This window comes from Heptranchias perlo, chromosome 37 (genome assembly GCF_035084215.1).
Source record: "Heptranchias perlo isolate sHepPer1 chromosome 37, sHepPer1.hap1, whole genome shotgun sequence".
NCBI classification, from domain to species: domain Eukaryota; kingdom Metazoa; phylum Chordata; class Chondrichthyes; order Hexanchiformes; family Hexanchidae; genus Heptranchias; species Heptranchias perlo.
The window spans coordinates 3173453-3198459 of NC_090361.1; the positions used below are offsets into that span (position 1 = coordinate 3173453).

Consider the following 25007-nt stretch of genomic DNA (forward strand, 5'->3'; position numbering starts at 1 on the left):
GCATGTGTCTGCATCACTTGTGTTTGTTAACTGGATGTCAGTGACTCAAGTGGAACTGGGAATGATCATTGCATTGTGTTCTGTTCCACGGATTATTTGTGTGCATCGTGTTATATTGCAATGATGACCTGCGTGCTTGCATTTGTACACAAATGGAATGAATTGTTTGAAAATGTTTAAGTTAAAATGAAAGGAACCTTCGAGTGCTTTGCAGTGACTCAGCCGAACAGCAAATGTGCTTTGGGTTACTGGGCTAGGTTTGTTGTGATTGGTTCTCTGCAGAGGCTCTTGCGAATGGATTTGCCGGTTGCTGATGACAACAGTGTGCACTTCAACTCCACGCTCATGGCACTGATTAGGACAGCCTTGGATATCAAAATAGCAAAAGGTATAGTGTGGATTTATTTAATTGTCATGCCCCCACTGCCCATGGTAATTGACTAATACTGCTACTACAGTACATGCCTAACAAAGAAAATCTGTGATGATTTATACATAAGCTTCCAAGCATCTAGTGACTACCTTACTTGCACTGCATAATTATTTCATGCTACCAATTAGATGGAAAATGGACATTCATTTATTATGTGCCCAGACTTTTGTTTAGAGGCTCCACAGGCACATCTTTTGATTGTGTTAACGGCTCCTTAGTGCATTCTCACCTCTGAGTTAGAAGGTTGTGGGTTCAAGCCTCACACCAATGGGGTTGAGCACATAACCTAGCCTGACAGTCCAGTACAGTACTGAGGGAGCGCTGTGTTGTTGGGGATGCCGTCCTTTGGATGAGACATTAAACCAAGGCTCTGTCTGCTTATTCCTGATGCTAAAGGTGGTGCCATTTGAAAACGTTCTTGTGGTGTCCTCCCTCAGCCAACACACACAAACTCAGATTAACTGGTGATTCATTTTATTGCTGTTTTTGGGATCTTGCTATGTGCAAAATGACTGCCCTATTTACCTTCGTAACCTTCACTGCACTCACAGTAATTAATTGTTTCGAGAGACGTGATAAGGCGCTAAATAAATGCAAGTCCTTTTTTTTCCAGGCGGGCAAGCATCCTGATCCCAGGCCTCTTTCAATTTCACTCTGATAATAATCACTGGAAAGTATGGGAAAGCTGCCAGGCTGACTGTCATGATTCTGCCTCCTTCATTGTGGAAAGTGTCTGCTTGGTACCTCCTCATGCCAACACGACTCAAACTAATAACTCACCTTGAGAGGGCAAATCATGGGCATAGATCCGTGTCTGATGTACTGTTTTGTGCATAACAATGGTGCACACCTCTGTACCCCAATACCAACCATTCAATTTTCAATGGCATTGGATTTTTAAAGAAAAACACCTTCCAACAGAGTAAAAAATTATTTTCTTGGCTATGTACCACAAATGCTTCACTCAATTGTAGAATGTCAAGTGATGTGGGGAAGATTTCCCCTCTGTGCTATGTGCATGTGAACAAAAGGTTTATAACTGCGTTATACGTGGCGCACAGAGGAAATCTTGCTCCATAGTGGTTGCACATAAAGATGTTTTTGCGACAATTGTGACCTAATTAGAATTTAGCCCAAAGTGTGTCTACCAATCCCTTATTATTTGTTCTTCATTAGGAGGGGCTGATAAACACCAAATGGACTCAGAGTTGAGGAAGGAGATGATGTCCATCTGGCCTAACCTCTCCCAGAAGACAATGGATCTGCTGGTTACACCTCACAAATGTAAGTAAAGTTCTCTTTTTAACTTTCTTCCCCCCCCCCCCCCACCATCAGTTCCTTACACTTCCTGGTGTACCAACTGGGAGGACAGGTTCCTGTCATGTCACTGTCAATGCTACCCTCAAACCATATGAGAGGCAGTACTGGGGAAAGAGTCAGGGTGAACAGTGCTTGAACATTCAGTTGAGCTGTGCTGTGCATCACCCTGTTAACTCTAGCACCTGGCCAAAAGTTGTTCTTGTTATTGTTGTCAGTTCTTGATGGCAGGATTTTTTTTTAAATGGTAAAACAGTTCATTCAGTGAAACCAGTGTTCTTAATGGGAGAAATGGAGCAGTAATGTTGTGTAAAGCAGGGCCAGCTGCCCTCTGACGGTAGAAACTTGACCCCAAAACTGGCAACTCAGGAGCCAGTTTATCGTCTATCTTACACTTGCTGCTTTACCTGCACTAAACCAAGAGAGATTCCTACTCTCCATTCATCATCCTCATTCTGGATTCCTCAGGACATCATTTATTATCATTTCAGAGTTCAGTCACCATCCTCTAATCCTCATTCACCATCAATCACCATCACTCCAGAGACCTCAGTTTCTTAGCTTCTCTTCATAGCTCATTATCTAAAGACCCAATATCGTACTCATTACTCTACGTGGAACTCTATTCCTTGTTTTCTCTTAAATTAAGTGACCAAAACTAGACACCATGCTCCAGGTACGATACACAACTCCAAAGCTGGATGGTTATGTCCTTTCTCCTGTGGAGAAGCATTGGCATTGATGGAAAGGAACTAATCACCAGTTTTGCTCATCTTTCTCAATGATCATGCGTGGAGGATTTTAGAAACTTGAAAAGAAATATGTGAAAATTTACTAGGTGTTTAGGGAGGCCTTGGGAAGAGAACATGTAACCTACAACAAGCCCAGCTATTTGTTTCAGTTTCCTAATTCTTTTTCTTGTCCTCTCACCTTCCTGCCTGCAGCGACTGACCTCACGGTGGGGAAGATCTACGCAGCTATGATGATCATGGAATACTACCGACAAAGCAAAGCCAAAAAGCTCCAGCTACTCCGTGAGGAGCAGGTACTAGCATAGCGGAGAGCAATGATTGGAAAGTCTGACAGAGTTTGCAATTCAAAAAAAATACAAAACAAAGAGAGAATCACGCAGAAAAAGAAAAAAAGCTTTCCTTAATTTGCTGTGCTTCCAATTTTGCTTCGTGATGTTTGCTTCTTACACATTCCCATCCATGGTGTTTCACTTTAGATGTCACAGTAATAGAGAATAGAACATTTTTAACAGCATTGATCTCCCAACCTAGTTATTTATTTTTGCATCTCAGCAAATCTGGGGTATCCAAATTGTGGCTCATGGGTTTTATGTGGCTGGTGAGTCCTGACAGTACAGCCCATGAAGCCTCATTAAGTCCATTTCTATTTACACTTCTATTTCTTACTTGCTGGTTTGTCCTGTTTGAATTTTGAGGGCCTGGAGGTTTGGAAAAGGCTGTTGCATTATTGTTGGATAAATGCTAAATCAGAATACGAAGATCGATCTGTTAGCATCAGCAGCTTGAGATATAATGGGAACAAGAATTTAAACTTTTTATGTGGCTTGTGAAGATCCATGGTTAGCAGCCCATGAAGACAAAAAGCTTGGATACTCCTCCAAATCCTCTTGCTGGAGTTAGTTATACTTACGGATAGCTGCATTTACCATTTCTTTTATCATTAAGCTTTTTAAAGTTTTTTTTAATATATTGATAAAAGGGCCAACATCTTAATGAAAAAGCATTTGCCAAACAACATATTTTTGGAGGAGACGGAGGACAAGGAGCCCTGGAATACAATGGCGTCTTTCAGCAACAAAATTAGAAAAAGATTTGCCAAGTCTTTTTCCTCGCAAAAATGGTGCCCTTTTTAAATGGGAGAAGTTTGCTGTATACTATCGGTAGGGCCTATCGTAAATCAGAGTTTATCAAAGTCCGTTGTTTGACCACGCCCCTGCTTTCTTCAGGAAATATTGTTATTTGTAGATATTCCATGTGTTTTCTGCTGGTTCCTTCCCTGCTTTTAATGACTGCTACAACTGGGTCCTTTTGATTTTGGATGCAATGTGACCTCATCATGTCCAAATGCATGAGACTGAGCCAATGGCCATCCCCAGCCTTCAGACAGTGTTCTGCCTATGCAGTGTTAAAGTAGTGCATCTATGGCCAATGTTACAACCACAGACAACAGACTTTAGAGATGCATTCAACAGAAAACTTTATTTGTACTCAAAGCACATTGAAGCAAATGATCATAACTTAAACTGTAAATGTACTAACATTTATATAATACTAGCTGATCTCCCATGGCACCTGGGGTCTGGAGCACAGTTGTAACATTTAGCTGCTAAGATGAAGCTATACTTAACCTTGCCTTTAAGGTCACCGCTCAGGTACTTCCTGTGGGGGAAGTGATCAAAACAGACACATCCTATGGTCAATTCGAGGCTAATTGTTGAGGAAAGTTTCTGTACATCAGAAACTGGCAGTTGCTACTCTTGAGGAGAAGTCAGGTTATCAAGGACAGAAAATGGCTGACATTTTTTGTATAATTTTAACACTTTGTGGTGTGGCATTTGAAGTGTGATGGATACATGCTAAATGATGTTTTGTATACTAGTGAATTTCCATTGGCACTGTTCACAGTAAGTCAGAGGTTGCATTGTTTTATCAGGACAGGAACATTATACGTTGTAAAACATTCTGCAGCTAAAGTGTAGGTGTCTGACCCTTTAAGGCTTTGCATTCTGGAAAAGAATTCTTGGGGCAGTTACAGGTTGTAGATCAGAATCCTAACTTTGTTTGTAGGAGGTCAATTAAGAAGCTGTAGACATTCTGGCTGCGGTATTAACTGAGTTACAGACATTTGTTTTTAATATTTTTTACTTATATAAAAGAGGAAAGTTCAGAGGAGTAATGTTCATCATAGTAGTGACAATATACAGAAATAAGAAAGGTTGTGATGAAGAGAAAGAAGTTTGTTGTTAGAGATAAGAGTGAGATGTGTCATTCTCATAGTGGCTGTGCTCTATGAGTAGCTGATTATTAAAAAAAGCTTACACTCAACAGAATAATCTGACCCAAATACTGGTTCCTACTTCACTAATACAGCCTGAACAACTCTCACATCAGCTCTTCATCTGTAGGGTCATGCAAATCCCTTGATTCTCAGTTTTTTTTTCAGTCAGTATATTGTTACTGCAATAAAATCTTGGGTTATAATATTTTAGGAAGGACAGAATAGGTAAGAAAGGGGGAAGAATGGCAATATTGAGAGGGAGTACATGGAGAAGGGGGAATGGAATCCCTGAAATATGCACCTTCCTCAAGCAGTATGTTCATATGCCTACAAAGGGGAAAGGCATTGCGAGCTATAGTTATGAGTAACAAAATAGATCAGGTAGATGAGGTAAATGTGGGTGCACACCTGCAGAATAAATATATACCATTAAAAAAAGCTATGTTTTAGAATACTATGCATAAATAAAGAGGTTACAAACAAACTAACATTGAAGAAGAGGGCACTTAAGGCGTTTGAAAATTATTAAAATAAGAGAATACGAGAAAATAAGGAGAGAGGTTAAGAAAGGGATAAGGGAAGCAAAGAGGGAGTATGAGGAGAGAATCTCAAAATATTAAAAAGAACAGTAAAGCATTCTACAAATGTATCAGTAAAAAGAGATTTGTTGAAAATGAAGTGGGACCCGAGGGGAGAGGGTAGTGAGTCATTAGAGGATAAGCAGCAATTGGCAAGGGTACATAACAATTACTCAGCATCAGTGTTTACAAAAGAGAAGAATATTGGGGAAGAGGTAAATCCTGCATTGGTTAAAAGCAACATGGGAGATAATATAATCAATAAAAGAAAAGTATCAGAGAAGTTAACTACGCTAAAGGAGGACAAAATGTCAGGACCTGATGAGATACATCTGATGATCCTAAGGGAAATGGGAGAAGAAATAGCAGAGCCCATAGAAATTCTATTTCAAGCTTCTATTAAGAGTGGATGTGTGCTGAAGGGCTGGAGAATGACTAATGTACCCATTTTCAAAAAAGGAGACAGCGATAACTTGAATCGGGCAGTATATAACAGGCGGCTGATCCACTACTGCTCTTTTTGGCCCCCGCAGAAGTTGAATTTCACCCACTATGAATGCAGAAGCTGACAGTGAGACAGACATCATCCAAGCAGAACCAGACACCTTCAAATTGTTACCTTTTGCTTGTATGGTTGTTCGATGGCTCACTTGGTAAATTCACAGTATGGAACTGAGTGAGCTGATCTCAAGCAGGGCAGTAGTAAGGGTTCTACAATTGGCTTCAGCCTTTCTGGCTGGAGAGACTAAAATCAGCCAGAGTTACTGCTCCTGATCACTATCCAGTGACACCGCCCGCCCCCGCCCCCACCCCCCCACCAACTGAAAGTGCATGTGAAAATATCAAGTGAGAAGAGGATCAGGATTGGCTGTGATTCCCCTATGGGTGAATAACGCTGATGATCACCATCAAGCCTCACGCATGAATAATGACTTTGGACGAGGTACGAGAGGGTGACTGGTGCTTGTCAAATAAAATGTTTGGAGGGAAACCCCTTTCACAGTCATTTGTGCTGAGGCAGTTATCACTGGGTGCACGAACTTTCCCCAGCTCTTCTTTTCCCTGCTCTTCTTTGAATAGTCATGATGTGGCGATGCCGGTGATGGACTGGGGTTGACAATTGTAAACAATTTTACAACACCAAGTTATAGTCCAGCAATTTTATTTTAAATTCACAAGCTTTCGGAGGCTACCTCCTTCCTCAGGTGAACGATGTGGAAATGAAGTCCTCGAAATGAAGTCGCATTTATAATTCACAGAACAGTGCTTGGTGAGTACAGACAGTTGAAAAAACTGTCTGTACTCACCAAGCATTGTTCTGTGAATTATAAATGCGACTTCATTTCGAGGACTTCATTTCCACATCGTTCACCTGAAGAAGGAGGTAGCCTCCGAAAGCTTGTGAATTTAAAATAAAATTGCTGGACTATAACTTGGTGTTGTAAAATTGTTTACAATTCTTTGAATAGTGCCATGGGATCTTTAACATTCATCAAAACCACCAGAAGAGGCTTAATATCTCATCCAAAGAACGGCACCTCTGAGAGCGCACCACTCTCTCAGTACTGCACTGAAGTGTTAGCCTAGGTTATGGGTTCAAATATTGGAGTGTGGCTTGTTACACAATCTCTGAATCAGAAGCGAGAGTGCTATTCTCTGAGCTAAGCTGACACTGTAACAACTAAATTAAAAGGGTTATCTGATCACTCATCTCAGTCACTTGTTCTATTACTGTTTTAGAACTACTGGCTATAGGCAGCCTTGGGCAGCCATTTTGTATAGAGCTCCCCTGATGCGATATCATGAAATTCTGTCCACAAGCATCGTGATTGATAACACTGCATTGTGGGTAGGTTTAAGGGCACTGGCAACTTCTCACAAAAATTCACTGAATATAATAATTTGTTTTAAAAAGAGTACACTGTGCAGTGTTGGACTAAACAACATAGACCAACAAAGTCCCAGGTTCAGTCCTATCCTGTACTAAATTAATTGGTCTTAGGTTCTACTATTGTCAGGATTCCCACCACTCATTATCCAGCAGAGTGGGGCTTGGCTATGATACCCTGCACATTTGAATATCCTGCCAGCACTAGCTGCCTAGGTTCACACATGAAAAACAGCCACTTGGACAAAGTTCTAGAGGACAACCAGCATCCATCAAACCATTCCAGAACCTTCAGGGGAAGTGGAGAGAAATTGGAAAGAAAAAGAAAATCTAGACATTCAGATCTCTGTTAAAACTTCACATTATTCCATAAAATATAATGCTGTCAAACCAACTGTTATCCATTTCCTGAATGATTTAGACCCTAATGAAGCATTTTTAGGTGATGCTCAGATCATCATTTATGCAGTTACCATGTAGTAGTGAGATTTACAGCTGCCATTCTTATTGTAAAAATACAACTTATGCTCTGATCAGAGGTGACCTGAAGAAGCACTTACCTGGTGTGATTGAGACGTTTAAAATAACGAAGGGAATTCACAGGGTATTTGGGGAACAATTCTACCCTCTAATAGGGGAATCGAGGACAAGGAGGCCTAGGCCCAGAAGTTCAGGAGCGCCCGGTTTTGGGCATGCAGGATACAATCCCTGCTCAAGAATGGAGAGGTCCGAGGAGCCCTCGATATTGGGCTTCAAATCTCATTAACATCAAGCCGGTGTGGTGGGGGGACCTCTGGCTAAGATTGAAGCAAGATCAGGCAGCTGTTATCACCGCAATGGCCCCCAGGTAAGTGTAGGACAGTGGGGGGGGGGGAACCGGTCCTCAGGGAGGGATCAGGGGGTGGGGAAAAAAAGAGTTCGGACCTTGGGGGGGGAGGGGGATGGGGGAGGGTGGGAGGAGGAAAAAAAACAGCGCCACACTGCTGAGCAACTTCAGCACATGGGAAATGAAGCGCTGGGGCGATTGAAAATCGAGAACAGGTTCTACAAGAAGCGCAGGACCCTAATTTACATAATTTATTCTGGAGTTAAAGTGTTCATGAGGTGCGCTTCTGCCTTTTCCAATATGGCGAGCGGTGCACTTCCGACCGGAAATATGCGTGCGCTTCCTGCCTTTTATATTGGAATCTTAGGAGGCGGTTAAGTGCCTGAAAATGGGCGCTGCTCGGACAAATTTCTAGGCCATAATCTTAGAATTAGAACTAAACTGGATAGAAGAGAATCCAGAAAATTGTCCTCACACAAAGAACGTGACTCACCATGTGATAATCTCGCCCAGCAACTCACGGTGCTAACAGTCAGCAAGGACTCTGCAGCAGCACTGTTTAACGGGCTCACCCCCTACAGGTTAGTTGCTGGTTTGTCTGCAGGCTGCTAGTTAGCTTCTGTTTCTTTTCTGCATTCCACAAGTGAATTCTGACTTCTGGGAACAACTTTGTGCTGGTGCTGGACTGCTTTGTAAACAGTTTATTCCATTCTGGGTGGTCTGGTAGGTCTGCCTTTGGGGCTGGAGGATAAGGGGGGAGCAGCAAGGAGAAAGCAGGAGCAGCTCTCAGAAGAGGGGGGAGGAGGAGGGTGTACCCACAGCGAGTCTTCAGGGAGCATTTCTCATGTCAACTTCACAGAGGAGCAGTGTGTGAGAGGTGTTTGTGCTTCACCGTGGAAACTGTCAACGAGCTATGTCACCTGTTGCAGCCACAACTGGAGCCTCAAACCAGGGCATGGACACCACTGCCAGTGGATGTCAAGGACACTTTGGCCTTTAACTTGTACACCACAGGGTAGTTCCAGGTTACAGCAGGTGACATCAGCAACATCTCACAATTTGCTATGCAGCACTGTATCAGGGAAGCGATGGAGGCTCTCTACACCAGGGGTAACATTCAGAGAGAAGCAGGACAAGAAAGCACTTGGCTTCGCACTGATTGCAGACTTCCCCAGGGTCCAAGATGCCATACACTGCACCTACATTTCCCCACGTGTTCCCCATCACTAGTCTGGCATCTTTCTCAATAGAAAGGGATACCACTCCCTGAATGTTTTGCTTGTTTATGACCACAGGCTACATCATGCAGGTCTGTGCCCAGCTTCCTGGCAGCAATCATGATTTATTCATCCCGCTCCAGTCCTCTGTGCCACCTTTATTCCAACCAGGCCAACAGGTCACAGGCTGGCTACTTGGCAACAAAGAATATCTCCTCCGAACATGGCTTCTGACTCCTGTCAGGAACCGGAGCACAGATGCAGAGCTTGCCTACAATGGGAGCCATGCTGTCGCCAGAAATAATAATTGGACAGACCATCGGTGTGCTCAAGTTCGGGAGGAGCTCTGCACTACACCCTTGACCGTGTTTATAGATTTGTGGTCACGTGCTGCATGCTGCGTAGCTTCGATTTACTGAGGGACCAGCCCTTACAACCACATGGGTAGCAAGAATTGGAGGAGGAGGAGGCACATGAAGAGAAAGAAGAGCAGGAGCAGCATCAACCACCAGTGCCCCTAGCTGCCAAAGAGCAACTGATCCAAGAGCACTTCACCTGAACCATCCTGCAATCCTTATCACCACCATCCTCATTAGCACCACCCGATTGCCTTCCTTCAGTCCAGCCTCATGGGTATTGGTCTCAACTGACTACAAATATTAACACCAATTCCAGGAAACAGAAGCTTTACTTCAACAACTCACTTCAGATTTGAATAACAGTTAACTGAAATAATTAAGAAGCAGCCTTGTGCAACCCCCTAGTGCCTATTCCACTGCTCCTGTGAGGTGTAATATCCCCAGTGGCTACTGCTAGGTGGGAGGCTGCTGAGCTTCTTTTGAGGACACTTCAAATGGTCATGGTGGGCGATCTCTAGTATCTCTGGGACTTGAGGGCCCGGCTACAGACTGCAGTATCTCGGCGAGGGCTGGGGCAGTCTAGCTCAGCTGACTGTGTGGCACTGACAAGGGCACTGGCAGACTGGGTGACAGGAGTGCAGGCATGCTGTCATCCGGAGAAAGGACAGCAGGTGCCTCTCCCATCAAGCCATGGCCACTCTCTTGGGACTGCGTCTCGACACTCCTCCGGCTCTGCACGAGGATAATTTACAGCAGTGAAGTGACACTCTGGCAACCCTTATCAGTGCAGGCCCCCCGAGCCTAGATTGCAGCAATGTGAGCTGCCATGGAAGCTGTCACCAAAGGCTCATTGTGGTGGGCCCCACTGCCATGTTCATGGAGCTGACCACTTGATCCATGCATGACAGAATGGTCTCTATGCTCTGTGCGAAGCTTCAACACAAGTCGGAGCTGGACTCCTCCATGCTCTCAGCCAGTGTGCAGGCTCACTGGCGGGATGCCCAGTGCACCTGGCATCTCCCAGTCTACGCCAATCAGTCTTCTTCAGTAGCCTGGGCCCTCAGTCAGCATCTGAGTCCTCTGCAGCAGAGCTAGTATGTGGTCCCGCCCTCCAACAAGCTGGCACCTGTGGCGTCCTATCCCTCTGCCCTGGCTCCTGCACGCTTGTGCCTGGTGATTCACCACGTAAAGATCACTCTTCTAGCCTACCCGGTGAAGTATGCGTGATGCCAGTCTCTCAGCTGGTGCTTGCTGAGGTCAGATCGAGTGACGCTGCATTTTCAGGAAAGCTGTCCCAGCCAGTGGGAGGGCAGTACTTTTTGGCTGTACCCCATTTAGTAATTCATCAGTTGGCTTGTCAATAGAAAGGCTACTTCTCCCCCCTCTCCCATAGTGCAGGTTTAAAAAATACATCTACTGTTCTCAAAATCAATAGGGGCCGTGCTTGATTAATGGGTCTGGGGAAGGGGAGAATCAACCCACTCCTCCATGGAGCTAAGCCAGAAGTCAGGCCCTGAAGTGTGGGGGGTGGCACTGAACAGCCTGCAATGGACCTAAAGATTATTGTGGGACCACAAGGTGCATTCATGCTCTTCCTATACCACAAAAATCATTGTAAAAAAAAATCTTTTTTGGAGCGGTCACCAGCAGACCACTGGTTAGGCAGCTCATGCCTGATACCAATAGGCAAAACGTGCGGGGCACATGCTCCACTCATTGGCACACAAAACTAGTGTCATGATCATACTACTGGTGTGTGAGCCCAATTTAGATATTTTAATAAGGAACCTGCCTGCTTTGGAAGGGAGTACTACCTGCCCATTTCGAGACCCGCCTGAAAACAGGCACCTCTTGGGCAGTCAATGGGTGGGCTATTTTTTTCAATTATCAACTGCCGGCCACCTTGTTTTCCAGTGTAAATGGGGCAGGCAGCAGTTGAAAAATGCCTCCCTTGAATTCCCAATCTCAGCTGGTTTGATAGGATAGGCAGATGTTGAGAGCAAAGCCAAGGCTTTTCCCTTCTCCCCACCTCCCTTGAATCCAACCACAGCAGGGAGGGGGCAAGACTCAAGTCACTTTGGCTTGCTCAGACCTACTCCCCTGCTTACTTCCTAGGCCTGAAACAGTTGGGGGAATGGTGGCTTTAAAAAAAAACGATAGAAGGGGCCAGAAAACTTCTCAGCATAACACTGGATATTGCTGAACAGCTGAAGAACTGTACTGTCAGGACACACAGTGTGGGGAAGTCAGCAAGGAATCTAGTTCTGCTACCAACCTGTACCCAGCCCAGGACCCTCTGGCACCAAATTGAATATAAAATTTTTTAAAATGTTCTACTCTCCAGCACTGTCACCTCTGCCCCTGAAAGTATTAACTATATAACCCACCATTTCAATGGTTCTTGGCTTTAATGTTGTTCCAGTTCTCTTGGTTCTGCTAACCTGGACTTTGGTAAACAGTGTATTGTGGAAGTTCCAAATTATTCACGCTTTGAAGACATAAAAGAAAGCTCCCAGATAGGCTCACTAAGTCGTACAAACCAGGAAAGTCCAGGTTTGATGAGTCAGTTATTCTCAGCCAAGGTGACAGTTGGACACTACAGTTGGCCTCAGCTCCCCTGAACTAGGGAGGGAAAAAATTAGCCAAGGTTCCTGCTCCTGGTCACAGTCCAGTCTCAACTGCTGGAAAGTGTGGGAACATCAGGAGGACAAGACCATGCTCAGCTGTGATGGCCCAACGATTGAATCATCTGCTAACATTTACTGTCTGGTTTCACAAGTGAGGAATGGCCACGTGGGCGAGGTACCGGAGGGTGGTCAGCGTCCGTGGTACAGAATGCCAACAGAGTCGAGACCTTCAGAAAAGGAAGGAAGCAAATAGGGGGCGGGGGTGGGGGGGAAGATAAAGAATCATAAGGGGAAATGGAAGAACAAGGCATTGAAATGGTGGTGAATCCCCAGTGTCCGGAGCAATGGTTTCTCTTCTCAACAAAAGCAATTTTATGAACAGAAAGGGATTGTTTCTTTCAATCACAATACATTGTGTTATGCTCAGAACAGTAACTCACGCAGTAGGGTCCAACTGCTTAGTCCTTTTTATACATTTTTTTTCTATCCCCATTCACCCCTCATCTCCTGAAGGTGCTAATTCATGCTGCAGAACAATTCTGTGGGTGCCAGTCATTCTCCTGCACTTCACCCAAGTGGCCATGTTTCACATGTACGTCTGGACAGTGATTGTTGGTAGGCTATTCAACAGTGGTGGCATTACAGCGGAATCCGATCACTGCCTCACCTGACACACACACTTTCAGCAGGGTCACCGGATAATGTTTAGGAGAAAAACAACGGCTGATTCTCTCCTCCCTAGTCCATTGGACAGGCCATGTGCAGCAACTGTACCACTACCCAACTGAGAGCCGCTGACTCAGCACAGATTAGGGATCAAACGTGGGACCTTCTTGTGTGTGGCTCAGCTACATGCTACCTATACCAACTCTGTAGCTTATGTTTGGGATTGTGTCTTAGTGATGAAGCTTAGCCCAGTATTCCACATTAGCGTGATGCCTCAGCCAATCTGCCACTTGTGGATCGCCCACCCTGGATGTGCCAAACAAATCCTATATGAGACATCTTGTGCTGGCTGAGCTACAGGAGATGCCATTCAGGGTCAAAGAGCCAGGTAATCTACTACTCCCTTACCACGGTATAAGACTGAGACCTTACTGGGGCATTTGAGAGACAGGGTGGAAAGAGCCAGTCTCCATAGCAATATGCAGTTCCTTGTAGGGCAGCCAAGGTTAATTTAATTTGTGAGTTGCAGCACATTTGATCCCCTTTCCCACAGCTATGCCACCTGACTTTGGAAGGTGGCACTGTGGATAAGGTGGGCAAGGTGGAGAGAATGAAATGGGTTCTCCTTAAAACTAATTCTTCTAAAACCACAATGTTGTTTAAAAACTTACCCATAATGAATTCTATCCTTCAGAAGCACAATATCCTGAGCAGTATCCAGACAAACAGTGAGTCAGAGTAAGGTGACCTGGTCAGAAGTCCTGTTGCAGGACTGAGCCATAAATCTGCAGCAAAAAAAACAGCTGCCCCATAGAACCATAGAAAAGATACAGCACATAAGGGGGCCATTCGGCCCATCATGTCCGCACCGGCTCGAAGAACAACCAGGTGCCCATTCTAATCCCACCTTCCAGCACCCGGTCCGTAGCCCTGCAGCTTACAGCACTTGAGGTGCAGGTCCAGGTACTTTTTAAAAAGAGTTGAGGGTCCCTGCCTCTACCACCAATTCGGGCAGCGAATTCCATACACCCATCACCCTCTGGGTAAAAAGGTTTTTCCTCGTGTCCGCTCTAATCCTTCCGCCAATCAGCTTAAATCTATGTCCTCTAGTTCTTGAACTCTCCGCTAGGGGAAACAGGTACTTCCTGTCTACTCTATCTAGGCCCCTCATAATTTTGTACACCTCAATCAAGTCTCCCCTCAGCCTCCTCTGCTCCTAGGAAAACAACCCCAGCCTATCCAATCTCTCCTCGTAGCTGCAATTTTTCAAGCCCTGGCAACATTCTTGTAAATCTTCTCTGCACTCTCTCCAGAGCAATTACATCCTTCCTGTAATGTGGTGACCAGAACTGCACACAATACTCCAGCTGTGGCCTTACCAGCGTTTTATGCAGGTCCATCATTACATCCCTGCTTTTGTATTCTATACCTCGGCTAATAACGGAGAGCATTCCATTTGCCTTCTTCACAACCTTATCTACCTGTACTGCCACCTTCAGGGACCTGTGCACATGCACTCTGAGGTCTCTCACTTCCTCTATCCCTCTCAATATATTCCCGTTTACTGCGTATTCCCTTTTACTGTTTGCCCTCCCTAAGTGCATTACCTCACACTTCTCCGGGTTGAACTCCATTTGCCTCTTTTCCACCCACTCCACTAATCCGTTGATATCTTCTTGGAGTCTACAGCTATCCTCTTCACTATCAACTACACGGCCAATTTTTGTGTCATCTGCAAATTTTCCAATCATGCCCCCTACATTCAAGTCCAAATCATTAATATATACCACAAACAACAAGGGACCCAACAATGAGCCCTGTGGCACACCACTGGAAACGGATTTCCATTCGCAAAGACATCCATCGACTTTTACCCTTTGTTTCCTATTACTGAGCCAATTTTGGATCCAATTCGCCACATTTCCATGTATCCCATGGGCTTTTACCTTTCTGACCAGTCTGCCATGTGGGACCTTGTCAAATGCCTTACTAAAATCCATGTAGACAACATCCACTGCACTACCCTCATCAATCCTCCTTGTCACTTCCTCAAAGAATTCAATCAGATTTGTAAGGCATGACCTTCCCTGAACAAATCCATGCCTTTCCAAGTGACAGTTTATCCTATTTCTCAGTATTGATTCTAATAGTTTGCCCACCACCAAGGTAAGACTGACCGGCCTGTAATCGTTCGGCCTTTCCCTTGTACCCTTTTTAAACAATGGTACTATGTTTGTAGTCTTCCAGTCCTCCGGTACCTTCCCCTGTATCTAGTGAGGATTGGAAAATGATCCTCAGAGCATCCGCTATTTCCTCCCTGGCTTCCTTCAATAGCCTAGGAAACAATCCATCCGGCCCTGGTGATTTATCAACTTTCAAGGATTCCAGTCCCTCTAGTACTTAATCTCGTTATGTTTACCTTATCCAATATTTCACACCTCTCCTCTTTAACTACTACGTCCGGAACATCCCTTTCCTTTGTGAATACGGACACAAAATATTCATTTAAAACCCTACCCACATCCTCTGCTTCTACACACAAGTTACCCTTATCATCCCTGATAAGTCCCACCTTTTCCTTAGCTATCCTCTTGTTCTTAATGCACTGATAAAACATCTTTGGGTTTTCTTTCATCTTACTAGCTACTATTTTTTCATGCCCTCTCTTTGCTGTCCTTATTTCGTTTTTTACATCATCCCTGTACTTTCTATACTCCTCTAGGCTTTCTGCAGTATTTAGTTTTCTGTGACAGTTATAAGCTTTCTTTTTCTGCTTTATCTTGCCCCATATACTTCTAGACAACCAGGGGGCTCTAAGTTTGGCAGTGCCACCCTTTTTCTTTGAGGGGACGTGTCTGCATTGTACCCATAGAATTTCACTTTTTAGTGCCTCCCACTGGCTTGCCACTGATTTCTCCTCAAGTAGTTGTGTCCAGTCCACTTCTGCCAAATCACCTCTTAGTTCTGTAAAATTTGCCTTCCCCCAATTTAAAATGTCTAGTCCTGATTTAACTCTGTCCTTTTCCATAATAATGCTAAAACTAACTGAATTGTGGTCACTATCCCCAATATGATCACCCAGTCACTTCACCCACTTGCCCATCTTCATTTCCCAGGACTAAATCTAGAATTGCATCCCCTCTTGTTGGGCTTGTCATGTATTGGCTAAAAAAGTTCTCCTGAACACCGATCAAGAATTTTGCACCCTCTGTGCCCCCCACACTGTTTGAATCCCAGTTGATGTTAGGGTAGTTGAAGTCCCCTACTATTATTGCCCTCTTATTTTTGCACTCAGAAATGTGCCTACATCTTTGTTCTTCTATCTCCCTTTCGCTATTCGGGGGTCTATAGTCCACTCCTAGTAGTGTGACTGCCCCTTTTTTATTTCTTAGCTCAACCCATATGGCTTCGATCGAGATCCATTTAGCATATCATCCCTTCTCACAACTGTAATTGATTCTTTAACCAATAATGCTACCCCCCTCCTTTTTTATCACCCACTCTATCCTGCCTGAAAACTCTATATCCAGGGATATTGAGCTGCCAATTATCCCCCTCTTTAAGCCAGGTTTCCGTTATAGCAATGATATCTTGCGGCCATGTGTCTATCTGTGCCCTTAGCTCATCTGCTTTGTTTGTAACACTCCTTGCATTGAAGTATATACCCTTTAACCCCTTCAAATTCCTGTGCTGAATACTATTTAACCTTTGCTTCTTTTGCCTTTCTGAGTTGCTGACTATATCACTAACTGCTTTTCTACTTCCCGTTTCCTGGTCTGAATTTGTCCTATCTACACCTGCCCTTTGGCTCCCATCCCCCTGCCATACTAGTTTAAACCCTCCCCAACTGAACTAGCAAATGCCTCAGTGAGGATATTGGTCCCAGTTCTGCTTGGGTGCAACCCGTCCAGCTTGTACAGGTCCTGCCTTTCCCAGAATCGGTCCCAATGCCTCAGGAATTTAAACCTCTCCCTCCTACACCATCTCTCAAGCCACGCATTCATCTGGTCTATTCTCCTATTTCTGCTCTCGCTAGCACGTGGCACTGGGAGTAATCCTGAGATAACTACATTAGAGGTCCTGCTTTTTAATTTATTTCCTAATTCCCTATATTCACCTTGCAGGACCTCATCCCTTTTTTTACCGATGTCGTCGGTACCGATATGGACCATAACCTCTGGCTGTTCACCCTCCCCCTTCAGAATGTCCTGCAGCCGCTCCGTGACATACTTGACCCTAGCACCAGGGAGGCAATATACCATCCTGGAGTCATGTCTGCGGCCACAGAAACGCCTATCTGTTCCCCTTACGATGGAATCCCCTATCACTATTGCTCTCCCATTCTTTTTCCTCCCCTCCTGTGCAGCTGAGTCACTCGTGGTGCCACGGTCTTGGCTCTTGCTGCATTCCCCTGATAAGCCATCTCCCTCAACAATATCTGAAGCAGAATATCTGTTTGAGAGGGAGATGGCCCCAGGGGACTCCTGCTCTATCTGCCTAGTCCTTTTACTCTGCCTGGCGGTCACCCATTTCCTTTCTGTCTGCGTAATCTTTACCTGCAGTGTGACCACCTCACTGAACATGCTGTCCACGATAATCTCAGCATCGCGGATGCCCCACAGTGAATCCACCCGCAGCTCCAGCTCCGAAATGTGGTTAGCCAGTAGCTGCAGCTGGACACACTTCCTGTACACATGGTCGCCAGGGACACCAGTAGTGTCCATGACTTCCCACATAGTGCAGGAGAAGCAAATCACGGGTGCAAGCTCTGCTGCCATGACTTGCCTTAGATTAAGCTCGTTAGTTACTCCCTTTAAGGAGTTTACTCCTTTAAATTACTCTTAATTTAGAGAATGTTAACTACACTAGGGACCTTGATTCACTAAAAAACACTACTTAAAAAACTAAACTTAATTTAGTTATAGTTTTTAAAAAAATTAGTTTTATGCTATGTTACTTAGCCCACAGTCCTAAGAAAGAAGAAAACAGAAGAGATACTCACCAGTTTTGTTTTGTTTTTGCTGTGACCCGCTCTCAGTACGCTCCGCTCTGCTGTCTAAACAAACGCACCTCACCCCTACTGCACCGAATTCCCTCACGCACCGAATTCCCAATTATAGACTCTGTCGAAACCAGACTCCGTCAATAGCTGCTACTCCATGCTCCCTCACCCCCACTGACTCAGTGGAAAATAGACCTTATGATGTAATACTGAACCACACATACCAGGAGGTCCAGGTCCAATCCCAGGTTTTTGCTGAATAGCCAGGGTGGCAATGAGGTTACTATAATTAGCTTCAGCTGCCCTGGGCTAGGGAGAGGAAAAATTAGCTCCTAACTACTATCCAGTGACCTCTGCTGGACAGTGTGCATACATCAGATAAAGATTGGACTGGGCTCAGCTATGTTGCTGCCTCTTCCATGGGCAAATAGCCTGCTAGCACTCACTGTCCTGGGCCACACCTGAAGAATGACCGCTTGGGTGAGGTACAGGAGAGTTGCTGTTACCTGCACTACCGTTTCCCAGCATAACTCAGCGCCTTTAGGAGAGGAAAAGGGGAGAAAACTGGCAAGGGGAAAAAAGAACAAAAAAATGCTGATGACCACGTCTCACAAAACTGGCAAATCAAATGAAGGCTTTCAGCAGATTGTGGTGTGGGGAGAGGAGCTTTTCTCCTCAGAGCGATAAGTGAGCCTTTTTAGATTTGTCTGTTTTACTTTGGTATACAATAAGATTATTTTTAAGTGTCGGGGAAGATAGTGAACGGTCCTAGTCAATAAAGGCAGGACACTGCTTGTGACAGTCATTGTTTATTCTGATAACTAGATTTGTAGAATTCAATGTAAAGTCAATTTTTTTAAAGGCATGAAAATAAAGCATTTCTTTCAAACTTGCCTGAGCTGTTTCTTTGTTCTCCACCTGACAGTTTATTTTTCAACTCTATTTTTCATCATTATTAATCCCTTCATGTTAGGTTCCCACATTCGGACTATCTCCTTTGGTCAGTGTCGTAGAGCAGTCCCGCCCACCAGTGATGATTCTAGTGCCAGCCGGGTTTGTAGGGTTGCCAATTTTTGCCATGTCCAGGAGGCAGCACTTGGGGAAAGCTTAGGAATGAACATGGAGGATGCCGTTTCATATTAAACTACCTTAAAGGAAGTCATCTTACCCTTTATGTGACTGTTTCCAGGACAACATTTGCCAGTGCCAGACCAGCGGATGTCAGAATAAAGAAGAATTGAAATGTTTTTGTGCTGTGCATGCACAGGGCATTGATTTTCAAGCTGTCTAGTTTAAAATTCTGTTAAAGGAAAACTGCCCTAAACTGAGACTGTCCAGTTCACAGTCGAATGGATGGTCTCTGTATGTGTTTGTGCAATTTGGATTTAATCCTTTCTCAGAATCCACTCACAGTGACTGGCAGTCGTCACCTTATAGTTATAGAGGCAGGCTGGAAATCAGTGTTAGTGGAAACTGGACTCCTTTCTCAGAATCCACCCACAGTGACTGGCAGTAGTCACCTTGTAGTTATAGAGGCAGGCTGGAAATCAGTGTTAGTGGAAACTGGACTTCTGACCTGGGCTTTGAGTCACAAATCCAACACTCTAGTGTAGTAGCTGCTGGGCTGTCCCTATAGAATCGTTCAAGCTGGGAGGAGGGGGCACATCTTAACCCCTTAAGGCTTCATGTTCACTGCGGTTAATACAGTCCACAGTTTCTAGCAGCAGTCACTTCCTAGTGAGCAGGAGACGGAACCCTGGCTAATTTTTTTTCTTTCCCCTCTCCCCAGAGCATTGGCACTAAGGTCAAATAATAGTGTCTCTATCACTGCTCCAGCTAAGTCTTCAAACTCAACACAGACCAGGGATTGAACCTGGGACCTCCCTGGCCTGTAAATGTACACCAGGCAGTACATTTACTATTCCAGCCATTATAATTGGGCTTCTTTTCATTGAGAAAACCTTATGTTTCTGACAATTGTGATGAGTTTGTAAGCGATGTTACAGTTTAATTTTTGTTTGTGGCAGATATGTAAAATCCTTACCTTGTATGCTGGGAGAGACCTTGTATGCCAGGTGGTAACTACAGCCTTACATGGAAACAGATGATAACCCAGCAACCCAAACAGTACAAGCTGGTGATGAGGCACTCTGCCAAATGGGAACATCAAAATGAAGGGAACATTCACTAAGGGATGGAGTCATTCCCTTTACATTTATACAGACAAAAGTGCCTGACTTGCTCTGGAGCCACAAATCTAACTGATGCTGAGACTGAGATATTAACATAGTGGTGGTAAATATACATTCACATCCCAATCTGCAGCATTTCCCTTACTCTTACCCTCACCTGCAACTTTTCAAAGGCCTTGGTAGGGCGAGGGTTGTCACCTTAGAGGGAATTTTACAAGTCTGGGTTGCTGGTAGGGCTCCCCATCCACTAGTAGCATTTATCGCAAAATCGGACACATGCTGCCCACAATTTTCTAACCATTGAAACGAAATGGTCGGATAATGGTGGACAGCAGTGCAGACTTATAAAAGTACTCCTCTTTTGTCAAGTGGAATGGTGGGCTTAGGATCCCCTTTGAGCTGCACCATTCACTTTGCCTCTACTAAAAATTCAAAGTAAACCTTAATAATTAAAACCTGGACATTCCAGGATACAGAGTGAACTTGGACTTCTACTTAAAAAGAAGCAGACTTTTGGTGTTCCATTTTTGGTCCAGCCCCAAACTGAATGGGTGGCGATCTTTGGCATGTCCAGCACATACAAATCTGCGATTGGTTCATTTGCTGTTCTTTATACAGTTGTGTGTACTGCGAAAAGTCAGGATTTGTTTCCAATTAGGTGAAGCATTACGTTGAGTTTAAGGAACTTGTTAATCAATACCATTGTAACGTTTTAAACAGTGGTCGCAGATCTGAGATGGAATTTGTCTTAGCCTGGTGACCCCACCATGAGATCATTTATTCGCCCTGTATTAGTGGATTTGGTGGATGTCATTACTTTAAACAGATGAGATATTGCCAGTGCAAGTAAAGTTTCAGTCTAGCATAAGACAATCCCCAGAAGAACCTCACTGATAGCTGGTTTATAACCAGTTCACAGTTAGGCCTATCAGTTGCTAAGCAAGCTGATGCTATAACCAGACTGGGGCTCTTCCTCTCACTAAGCTGACGATGCCATAATAGCTGCCTGTTGGGATTTGTCTTCACAGGTCAGGATGGGCCAAATAATATTACTTGACTATGGTTTATTGTAAAGGATAAGGATTGGAGAGTTCATTAGAGAGGAACAATCTTCACAAATGCATTAGAGGTACTATTTTGATCTGTGAGGGAAGAGAGCTGGCATCATCTTTGCCATCCTGCCATTGCATGTAAAAATTTAACAACGCAAGTTTATGTAGTTCTGTTGAAACAAAAAGAAAGATTGCAAACCTAAAACAAAAACAGAAACTACCAAAAAACTAGGTTCCAGTTCTGACAAAAAGGTCTACACCCAATACGTTAACCTGTCTTTTCTCTTTTCAGATGCTGATAGGTCTGCTGTACATTTCCAGCATTGTCTATTTTTATGTAACTGTGTTGTGTGTTTGTTAATGAAGACAATGCCCCTATAAATCAACTTAAAAGTTCACATTTTATTTCTGCACAGAGAAATTTCACAACCAACTGAAATAGTCCTTAAACTGGAGCTCATCCAAAACTCTGCTGCCCTGTATCCTAACTCGCACCAAGTCCCGTTCACCCAACACCCTGTGCTCACTGATCTAAATTGGCTCCCGGTTCGGCAGCACCTCGATTTCAAAATTCTCATCTTTGTTTTCAAATCCTTCCGTGGCCTCGCCCCTCTCTATCGCTGTAACCTCCTCCAGCCCCACAACCCTCCGAGATCTCCGCACGTCCCCAATTCTTGCTTCTTGCACATCCCCGATTTTAATTGCTTCACCATTGGTGGCTGCGCCATCAGCTGCCTAGGCCCTAAGCTCTGGAATTCCCTCCCTAAACCTCTCTTTCCTCCTTTAAGATGCTCCTTAAAACCTACCTCTTTGACCAAGCTTTTGGTCACCTGTCGTAATATCTCCTTATGTTTCTCGGTGTCGCATTTTCTTTAATAACACTCCTGTGAGGTGCCTTGGGACATTTTACTACATTAAAGGTACTATATAAATCTAAGTTGTTATTGTTGAGTCACACTTACAAGAGACGGCAAGCCAGTCTGACCTCCAATTGACCTGAAGATCTGCCTAAGAGCAATTAGCCTCCAGATGACCTCTTGAAATATCTATTTACAACTTTTAGATCCTTTCGCCTTACAGGGCCACGCAGCTCCATCTTAACAGCAGAATAATACATGGTTTAATGCTTCTGTCTTAACAAAACTGTGTACCCTCTGACTTATCACAGGAGTTTCACTGCCGTTTAACAAAAAAAATATTAAGCCACTCATCCTGTTGGATTGGAGAGAAAAAGGTTCTAGTTTGGTGAATACAGGACCAACAAGGGGAAATGCAACCTGCACTCTATCGTTTAAACTGGATTCTGCTTTTTTTTTAGTGTTTGCCTATTTCTTTCTCTCCTTAAGATGCTTTTTTGGCTGCCCTCTGTCCAGGTTGCCATTCTTCACGTGAGAGCCTGTGCAGTGAGTGTTGGCAGGCTGTCTGCCCATCAGGGTAGTCACAGCTGAGCCTAATCCTTTCCTCACACAGCAGCCAGACAGTGATCTCTCACTGTCTTTCTTTTCCTGTCCAACCTAGAGTCGCCAAGGCCAATTGTAGTGATCCCACTAGTGTCCCAGCTCAGATCAACTAACAGCACAGAACAGGGTCAAACATGGGATCTTCCTGGGTTATACGGCTCAGTTCCACACCAAAAGGTGTACTTAATATTACTTTAGTAGCTAAATTTTAGCTACCTGTCATAAAATCAAATGTAACACAGTCCATAAGCACACCTCAGGACAGAAGGAACACCAATAAAAATCCTAGAATTCAGTCACCACAAACTAGAGACCCTGACTATAATCAATTGTTTTAATAAATCTAATTTTGAAACAATGATCTTGACCAATCTTTCTTAAACCTGTTTTGAGCAATTTGATTTTGTTTAGATCAGGGGGTAAGCCCTGTCCCTCCTGCATCAATCAGTTTATTTTCTCTCCCCCTCCCCTCCCCATTCCTCACTCCCATCCTGAAGACTCTGGTTCACTCTGGGGCCATTGTTCCACAGGATCTGGCTGCCCTCCACTTTCTCATCTAAGTGGCCTTTCGTGTGTGAGCCTAGGTGGGTAATTCGGCCATAGGGGATCACAGCCAAGCCTGACCATTTCTCACCAGCCATCCTAACATAGAATCAGGAGCCCTAGCTGATTTTACCCTCTTTATCCAGGGGTCAACTATAGCAACCCTCAACCTCCCTCAGTTGCGATCCACTAACTCAGGATCACAAGGTTGACATCTGTTTTTTGACTGAACTATTCCAGCTCTAAACCACTAAGAAAGAGGTATTAAAACTGAGGCCCAAAGAACTGGGTTGGACAATTATCATGTCAGCATTGTAATGATGCATACTGTCATGATGCAGATTTACTGAGTGCGAATTAACTAGATGTGTGGGTGTGTATCAGGTACTTGGTGTGAACTTAGAAAATTGCAGTGGGCATTATGTAAAGTAAAGCAAGTCCCAGAAAACAGCACAAGGCCAAGCAGACAATTAGAGGAAGGGGAAAAACTGATACTTTTTGTCATACTCTGTTATGAGCACTCATTATGTTGGGTGATTACATTGACAATAGTCCCTGATGAAAAACATCACAACAAAATGAAAGCCCTGGTTGGAAATCATTTGGGATGACAAGAGGCAAGTTAGACATTTTCAAATTCAAGTGAAGCCTACATCAAGTTGTATGTCTGTCTGGGCTTTTCAAATCAAAACTGAAACCAAACCAAATCAGTGTTTGAAACCCCCTATATTTCCTTATATAAACTAAGAACCATGAGATGTAAATGGATTAATAGATCTAGGTTGGTTAGCAACGCTTTCACCCAGATATTATCAAAATACAAAAGTACATATTGCCTTTGGTTCTGCTAATGATTAGGTGAGTGAATGTGGTAAAGATATTTCCAGGAGTCCTTAAAATATTCAGCAGCCATCGTGATTCCCACAGTAAGGAAGAGGATTGTGACTTCTGTTTTATGTAGATGGGGTATATCCACAACATGGAGCAATTTATGATGTCTTGTAGCTCAAGACATCCCTTGTTTAATTATTCTCCACTTTGTTTTACAGTATATTTGGGTTTCTAAAAACCAGTTTTAATTAAAATCTGATGCTGCAATGGCTCAGAGATTAAATGCACCACCTAGCATGTTACTGAACCATTCATAACAGGAAGCTCCCAGGTTTGGTCTATGCTAAGTTATCTGAATTCAGCTCGGGTAGCAGTTTTGATGTGCTGCAATTAGCTCCAGCGCTCCTGGATTAAGGATGGGAAAAATCAGATAGGTTCAACCGCCCCCCGCCCCAACCTCTGCTGATCGCTTTCCAATGATTGCTGTTGAAAAGTTCTCATTTGCAGGAATTGGAGGATCAAGGTTGGCTGCAGTGCTCCCATGGTCATGGCTGACACACTTTCTGGGCTCACACGTAAAGAATGAGCAAGATACCAGTGGACTGCTGGAACCCCAGCAAGAGTCAGTGCCATCAGCAGATCAAGAGAGAAAACTGGGAGAAGGGGAGCAAGCAGTTTAACAAATACTGTTTAAATTCTCTGTGTACCATATCTTTTGATAAATCCAATAGAAGAGGTCTTCTGTGTCCCAAAATGTTGGAAGGCCGGAGAGGCCTGTGCTGTGATTGTTTCATTGTGAGCCACTCTTGACAATGTCTGAGGCTGATTCTGACCTGAGAGAGAAAAGAAGAAATGGTTTGTAAAACGATTGAAATTGTTTGTGCTACTTCAAAAAAAAAAGCTGTTGTTTTGGAGTTATAGCCTGTTCAAGGAAAAAAATAGTCACTGTGAATGCTGATTTGAGTTGACCCTCTGTTGGAGATGTG

At 44.1% G+C, this 25007-nt stretch overlaps 1 protein-coding gene across 1 annotated transcript in view; it reads left to right on the forward strand.

Moving 5' to 3' along the window:
- LOC137304234 (voltage-dependent P/Q-type calcium channel subunit alpha-1A-like) overlaps window positions 1–25007 on the forward strand; it is a 503508-nt gene that overhangs the window by 438270 nt on the left and 40231 nt on the right. The window contains 3 exon segments of the mRNA XM_067972791.1: window positions 283–388; window positions 1610–1717; window positions 2695–2795. Coding sequence (XP_067828892.1) covers window positions 283–388; window positions 1610–1717; window positions 2695–2795 — 315 coding nt within the window.